At 48.1% G+C, this 8,055-nt stretch overlaps 1 protein-coding gene across 2 annotated transcripts in view; it reads left to right on the forward strand.

Annotated features, from left to right (window-relative positions):
* LOC115274671 (zinc finger protein 791-like) overlaps positions 1-6,398 on the forward strand; it is a 23,512-nt gene extending 17,114 nt beyond the window's left edge. Inside the window, exons 2-4 of one of the 2 annotated variants that reach the window (XM_029918081.1) lie at positions 1,844-2,023; positions 2,211-2,271; positions 3,095-6,398. In XM_029918081.1, the coding sequence (XP_029773941.1) occupies positions 1,990-2,023; positions 2,211-2,271; positions 3,095-4,748 (1,749 nt within the window). In that variant the 5' untranslated portion in view covers positions 1,844-1,989 and the 3' untranslated portion in view covers positions 4,749-6,398. The remainder of the gene's footprint in view (positions 1-1,843; positions 2,024-2,210; positions 2,272-3,094) is intronic. The other variant, XM_029918080.1, reaches the window with a different exon arrangement.
* Positions 6,399-8,055: the final 1,657 nt, after the last annotated feature.

An 8,055-nucleotide genomic window follows, 5' to 3' on the forward strand; every position in this document is an offset into this window, starting at 1 on the left:
GGGAGAGGAGGGAGGGAGAGAAGATTCTGTCTCCCTCTCTCTCTGACCCTCCCCTGCTCACACTGTCTCCGTCTCTCAAAAATAAATCATTTTTTAAAAACCTCAAATTACTGCGTGGGAGCCATTTTTTCATCACCTGCACGGAGACCTCAGTGAGTTAATGATTTTGTTCAGAGACCAGCATTTAGGTGTACGTAGCTGAGGGATATCTACGCCAAGAGGTTAGGCTGTCCTGCCGGTGTCCCACATGAGGGGACAGCAGTGAGAGAAACGGCAGCTCGTTGACTGTCACTGCCTCCTGAAATTGGGGAGGGGAAGCTCTGTCTTCTTCTAGAAGAAAGCGCTGATGGGGCGCCTGGGTGGCCCAGTCGGATACGGGTCCGACCCTTGGTTTCAGCTCAGGTCATGATCTCACGGTTCGTGAGTTCGAGCCCTGCATCGGGCTCTACTCTGACAGTGTGGAGATTCTGTCTCTCTCTCTCTCTGCCCCTCCCCTGCTCACACCCTCGCTCAATATAAATAGAGTTATTTTTAAACCAGCACTGCTGAACCTTTTGTGTGTTTTATAATGATGGATGCGTGCCCCATCAAACCATTGTGGCTTTCAAATGAACTTTCTTGCAAATTGCCACGTTTCTCCAGGTCCTCCAGCTCAGCACGGCCTGGGGGACGCTGTGAGGGCTCTGCCGGGAAAGGCCCTCCTGGCGTCCTGACATCTCTGTGTTCGGGCTAATGTCTGCTAGCAGTCGGCGAGCAGCAGCCCCGAGGTCCTTGAGGAGGGAGGCTTCGTGGGGTGTTGAGTTTCGATGAACTGTAATTTCCGAATCACATCCTAACACCGTGAAATGGCACAGATGGAAGGGAATGGCTGAATCTCCAACAGTACTTTTATAGACAACTGAAAATGAACACTTCTCTGCTAGAAAACTTTCATTCCGCCAGCCGCATCTGACTACTTCCGATGGCCTGGTCCTTGGGGACAGTGTGGCTAGCTGGTCCCGGTTCTAAACTGGATTCCCACGGGCCTCCTGGCCTTTCACGGTTGGCTGTGGAAATAGAAGCAGAAGCTCTTGGGATGCCTGGGTGACTCAGTCAGTGAAGCCCCTGATGTCGGCTCAGGTCACGAACTCACAGTTCCTGAGTTCGAGCCCCATGTCGGGCTCTGTGCTGACAGCTCAGAGCCTGGAGCCTGCTTCAGATTCTGTGCCTCCCTCTCTCTGCACCCCTCCCTTTGGTTATACTCTCTCAAAAATAAACATTAAAAAAATTTTTTTAAAAAGAAGCAAAAGCTCTCAAAGTTTCACTGTGTTTTTATTCATTAAAATTTTGTGTGGCTGTGCCCCTCTGCTCCGTTGAGCACTGTGTGACATGGTGGGTGATCAGGAAGGAGGTGAGCTGCTTCTCAGAAGGAATTGGTGGTCTTAAAGTGGAAATGTTTCTTTCACTTGTATATTAGGTCCTTTTCCAGTGTGCTTGGGACATTATGCTTAGAAAGCAATGAGACTTGACGTGAACATAGTAAAAGTAGGAACAAATTTTTTTTTTGTAAGCTCTATTTATTGTGAGAATGAGAGCATGCGCACGTGAGCAAGGGAGCAGGCTCTGTGCTGACGCGGGGCTCCATCTCAGGCCCCACGAGATCATGACCTGAGCCAACATCAAAGAGTTGACACTTAGCCAACTGAGCCCCCCAGACCCCCCAGAGTAGAAATAATTTTCATGCATTTGTGACAGTACAAAATTTATGAGGAAATGACTGTGTATAGAGAGTGGAGATTCTGATGACCAAGCCTTAGACTATTTCGAGACCACAGATTCATGTGAACTTACGACCTGGCTGTAGATCCCTAGGGCTGTCTCATCCATCCTCCTCCGTACCTATGTGGGATGTTTTAGGACGCAGTGGCCTTTGAGGATGTGGCTGTGAACTTCACCCTGGAGGAGTGGGCCCTGTTGGATCCTTCACAGAAGAAACTCTACAGAGACGTGATGCGGGAAACCTTGAGGAACCTGGCCTCCATAGGTAAGGGTGACAGCTCACGTTAACCTAGTCAGGTAGAGGATGTGTGTCTCTTGGCCGTCAGTGCTCTTTGGTCTGGAGCGGGGAAAAGGAATACTTTGGCAACCAGGCACGGGCAGAGCTCGTCATGGGCTTGTAACGTAATAATTCTGCCATAATTTATTGGTTTTTTCCTGGGTTTGTATTGTAGGGGAAAAGTGGAGAGACCCTAACATTGAAGATCAGTACAAAAACCAGGGAAGAAATCTGAGGTAAGTTGCCCTCACGGTGGAAAGGACCGTCCAAAGGAATCTGTCTGTTACAAAAATGTGAAAGCAAGCAGACCCGGGGCACCTGGGTGGCTCAGTCGGTCAAGCATCTGCCTTCGGCTCAGTTTATGATCTATCTCATGATTCATGGGCTCAAGCCCAGCATCAGGCTCCGTGCTGACAGCTCAGAGCCTGGAGCCTGCTTCCGATTCCGTGTCTCCCTCTCTCTCTGCCCCTCCTCTGCTTGCGCTCTCTGTCTCTCTCAAAAATAAATATTTAAAAAATTTTTAAAGAAGCAGACACAAGACGGCCCAGCTTCAGATGTATTTTTTCCTAGAAAAATTTCACCAGTGTTCTCTTAAATGTGACAAATGATCAGTGTTTGCAAGATAGTGCATTTGGAAACAGTATTCAGCAACTCCATATATGGCCCTCACTGCTTTCAGAAAACAGTGATGGTTGAGCAGAATATGCATTTTCAAACAGTTCAGACAGGACAGAAGAACGTATCCTTTTCCTATGAATTGTAACAATGCAATCCTAGTATTTTTTAATTGTTTTTTCAATGTTTTATTTATTGTTGAGAGAGAGAAAGAGACAGAGTAGGAGCCAGGAAGGGGGGCAGAGAGAGGGAGACAGAATCGGAAGCAGGCTCCAGGCTCTGCGCTGTCAGCACGAAGCCTGATGCGGGGCTCGAGCCCATGAACCATGAGACCTGACCTGAGCTGAAAGTCAGACGCCCAACCGACTGAGCCACCCAGGCGCCCCAATGTAATCCTAGGGAAGTCACAAATCAATAATGCACTTTCGGATCTACTTTTCCCAGGAGTCATTTGGTAGAGAGGCTCTGCCAAAGTCCCGAAGGTGGTCAGTGTGGAGGAACCCGCAGCCCTGTTCCTCATCTTAATCTGAACCAGAAAACTTCTGCTGAAGTAAAACCGTGGGAGTGCGGCACGCGTGGGGAAGTCTTCCTGCGTCCTGCGCCCCTAAACGGGCATACGAGGTCTCACGCGCCACCGAAAGCGCGCAAGTGTCAGGCGTGTGGGAAAAAGCCTTATAAGTGTAAAGAGTGTGGAAAAGCTTTCAGTTATCTCCAGCCTTTTCAGAAACATGAACGAAATCACAGCGTAGAGAAATCTTACAAGTGTAAGGACTGCGGGAAGTCCTTTAGGTATCGCCAGTCTGTTCGGAAACACGAGAGGACTCACACCGGAGAGAAGCCCTATCGGTGTCAGCAGTGCGGGGAGGCCTTCCGGTATCGCCAGACCTTGCGGACGCACGAGCGGACGCACACCGGGGAGCAGCCCTACCGGTGTGAGCGGTGCGGGAAGGCGCTCAGCTGCCCCAGCTCGGTCCGCAGCCACGCGCGCACGCACACGGGCGAGAAGCCCTACGCGTGTCAGAAGTGTGGGAAAGCCTTCAGCTGCCCCAGCTCGCTGCGAAAGCACGCGCGCACGCACACGGGCGAGAAGCCCTACGCCTGTAAGGAGTGCGGCAAGGCCTTCATTTCCCTTGGGAGCTTCCAGAGGCACATGATCACCCACACGGGAGTCGGGCCGTATCGGTGCGAGGCCTGCGGCAAGGCCTTCAGCTGTCCCAGCTCGTACCGCGTCCACGAGCGGTCCCACACCGGGGAGAAGCCCTACGCGTGCACGCAGTGCGGCCGGGCCTTCAGCTGCTCCAGCTCGTTCCGAACCCACGAGCGCACCCACACCGGAGAGAAGCCCTACCAGTGCAAGGAGTGCGGCAAGGCCTTCCACTGGCTGACCACGTTCCAGGTGCACGTGAGGACTCACACCGGCGAGAGGCCCTACACGTGCAAGCTGTGCGGGAAGGCCCTCAGCTGCCCCACGTCCTTTCGGAGGCACGAGCGGACTCACACCGCGGAGAAGCCCTACGAGTGCACCCAGTGCGGGAAGACCTTCCGCTCCCCCCTCGGTTTGCAGATCCACGGGAGGACTCACACCGGCGAGAAGCCCTACAAATGCGAGGAGTGCGGGAAAGCCTTCGTGTCCCTCACCAGTTTCCGAAGACACATGATGACACACACCGGCGACGGGCCCTACAAGTGCCAGGAGTGCGGGAAGGCCTTCAACTGTCCCAGTTCCTTCCGCATCCACGAACGCACGCACACCGGCGAGAAGCCCTACGAGTGCAAGATCTGCGGGAAGGCCTTCAGCTGCTCCAGTTACGTGCAGGTGCACGCACGAACGCACACCGGCGAGAAGCCCTACGAGTGCAAGGCGTGCGGGAAGGCCTTCATTTACCGCACCACCTTCCGCGGACACGTGAGGACGCACACCGGCGAGAAGCCCTACGCGTGCAAGGCGTGCGGCAAAGCCTTCAGCCGCCCCAGTTCGTTCAGAAGCCATGAAAGAATTCACACTGGAGAGAAACTTCTTGAATGTAAACATTGTGGGAAAGCCTTCAACTGGCCCACCTCCTTACATAAACACGTGATGAGAATGCACACAAGATAGGGGAGTTCTAACTGGAAAATACCAGAAAGGGTTCAGTCCTAACGAACACGGAGTCTTGTAAAACAAATGCCACTGCAGAAAAACGATATAAATGTCAGTGATATGGGAAAGTCTGATGCAGATTCACAGGCAGCACTGCAGGGAATTCACAACGTGAAAGAAATGCTTCCAAAGGTGAAAATGGTGAAATGTGTTCTGGAACTCAGTCACTGGACTGCACCGTCCAGTCATTGCTTTCCAGCTGAACGTTGAGCCGAGACCACTCTGATCCCTGTTTCAGCAACAGAACATAAGCTTAGGTAGCCTTTTCCCTTAAATCAGCTTATCAACGTTTTCTGTCTTTCCATTTTGATGTCTCTTGGGTCTCTGGGTGAGTTAAAGTGTATTTGTAATATGTAAGAATTAATTTTTATATAATCTTTTAACTATTCTGTACATGAAGGGGCCATTGAAAAGTGACATTTTGGTATTTGCTGGGATTTTCCTTTTGACCTCCTGTCACAGGTACTGGATCTTGTCTATTATAAATATTCCTCCTTTCATGTAAGAAAAAGTTTCTTCTTTTTTTTTTTTTAATCCAAAGAGTCTTTATTTTCTCCCTGGTTAGTAAATTGTAGGCATAAATTTGTAAGTATGCAGAGTTTATCATAGAGTATAATCTCACTAGAACTGCTCTTTACATATTTTCCCTTAACCCTTTGCCGTTTCTTCTGACTGTAATTTGAAGATTACCCTTTTACGAGACCAAAAAACCCGCACAAATGTAGGATTGGAGATGGCACTCCTGGAATGCACTAGGTCAACACGGGTAATGCTTTGACCCAATTTTCTACAATCTGCTCTCTTTATAGTTTCATGTTAGAATTCACCAGTAGCCTCACTTGCATGAGATTGGGAAGGTGGAAAGGGAATAGGGCCTTAGTTTTTGGAATCACAGTCCAGCCAGTGATAGACACCATAGGAATTTTACGTACACCTTCCCGCCCATTTTGCTGGGTTTCTGCCCTGCCAGACAAAACTTAACTTTCAGTACTGCCACCAGCTACTTGGCTTCCGTTTTATCAGACCTGTAAGTTTCCACAGAGGTCACCACAAGTTCTACAGCAAAGGTTGATGCCATTTGGATTTTCCTGCCAGCCATCATGTGTCCACCGGACCGTCATGGCTGAGAATGATCTTTAAAGCACTGAACTTCCCTCTTCTCAGGAGTGTGTTTGTATAGGGTCTAGTTTGTGTAGCAAACACCTTGTTCTCTAATATTCCTAATTACTGTGTGTTCCTGATTCCACCAATACAGTGGCAACGTGTAGCCAAGAGGAACCACATGGTAATTTGCTCCTGCCCTGCACTGTGCACTGATTTCTGTGAAAACAAGCCTTTTCATGTGAAAATAAGCACCTTCTTATCTGGCAGATTGTGGGTGTTTCTCATTACTCACATCGGGACATAAGTCTTTGGTACATTTTCAATTATGTTTGTATGTGATTTAAAACATGTTTTAAAACTCAAGCCAATGTACATGTTCCTTAAAATGTTTTTTTTTTTTTAACTGTTGGGTCCATTCCCTGATAGGATATATTAAAACATCCCATTGCAGTTGTGGATTTTCAAGTCACCTTGTAATGCTATCATTATACATTCTGAAGACCATCATGTGCATCCAAGTTCCAATATGTTTTCCTCCAGTGTGAGTTTTTAGTCTGTGGCCAAAGTTTTTGTAATTAAATTTCTCATCATCCTCAATTCCAAAAACTTAGATCATGGTTCTGTCAGTGCCTTCTTCCCAAAGACCACCAGGATGACGCGCGTGGTCAAAAGGAGAGGTGGAATGGATTTGAATGATAAAAAAATGACCACACGGGGCGCCTGGGTGGCTCAGTCGGTTAAACCTCCGACTTCGGCTCAGGTCAGATCTCACGGTTGTGGGTTCGAGCCTCGTGTCAGGCTCTGTGCTGACGGCTAGCTCAGAGCCTGCTTCTAGTTCTGTGTCTCCTTCTCTCTCTTTGCCCCTCCCCCTCTCATGCTCTGTCTCTGTATCAAAAATAAATAAAACATTAAAAAATTAAAAAAAAAATGACCACAAACCAACGGGATTGCATTGGGGTGCCCGGCTGCCTCAGCCCATGGAGCACGCGACTCTTGATCTTGGGGTGGTGAGTTCGAGCCTCACGTCAGGCATAGAGAGGACTTTAAAAAAATAAAACCTTTTAAAAAACAACAGTGAAGTCTGTCAATGTGAAGGTGCTCATATGGTCTAGGTCTTGGACTTGTGAGACTCTTCACAGAAATTAACAGATTTAAAAGCAGACATTTTTACAGGGGTTTTGGGAGCAAAGCATACCCACAGACCCGGGGCAGACCGGCGCCCAGAAAAGGCCTCTGTGCTGGGCTGAAGTTGGAAGTCTTTTCTTTGCATGAAGCCAGTCTGCAGAGGGGTGATGTGGGTGTTTCATCTACTGTCCAAATCTCGACAAAAGATCAAAAGGCTTGGAAACATGGCCCACTAAAATCCTAAATCTCCAGAAACCAAGCCTAACAAAACAGGCCTTAGACTTTAGAAGACAAACTTTAAAATAATACTCCTACAGAGCCGAAAAGGAAAATACTCATGTCAGGAAGACAGTAGATGAAGAAACTGAGAATACCAAAGAGAAATTATTTTTAAAATTCTGGAGCCTGGGGAACCCAGGGGGCTCAGGTGAGCATCCGGCTTTAGCTCAGTCCGTCCCCCACTCATCCTCTCTCAAAATAAATAAACCTTGAAGAAAATAAAATTCTGGAGCTGAAATCTGTGAGAACCGAAGTGTAAACATTCATTAGAGGGGTCACAAACAGACTTGAATAAGCAGCAGAAACAGTCTGCAAAGTTGAAAACCGGTCGTTTGAAATGTTAAGTCTGAGAAGCAAAGAAAAAATAAAGGAAAGTAAACTAAGCCAGGGAACTTCATGGATACCATTAAACCAACCCTTATGCGCATTATGGGATTCCCACAAAGGAGAGCAAGAGAAAGGGCCAGAGCATGTATTTGAGGCAATAATAGTGGAACATCCTCCTTTCTCTGCCTGATGGTCCCATTAAGCACATTTGTGCACTTAGCGTTATTCTGTGTGTTCCAGAGGCTCCTCACTTTTCTTCATCCTCCTCTGCTCTTTGCATAATCTTTATTCATATATAACGTCTCACTATTGATATTCTTTAATGGGATGTCATCATCACGCTTTCCTTTACGTCTTTAAATATGGTTCCCTTCGATCTCTGAACATATTTATAACGGGTGCCCTGAAATCTTTGTTAAATCTGTCATCT

The sequence above is a fragment of the Suricata suricatta genome, chromosome 12 (assembly GCF_006229205.1).
Source record: "Suricata suricatta isolate VVHF042 chromosome 12, meerkat_22Aug2017_6uvM2_HiC, whole genome shotgun sequence".
Lineage (NCBI taxonomy): Eukaryota > Metazoa > Chordata > Mammalia > Carnivora > Herpestidae > Suricata > Suricata suricatta.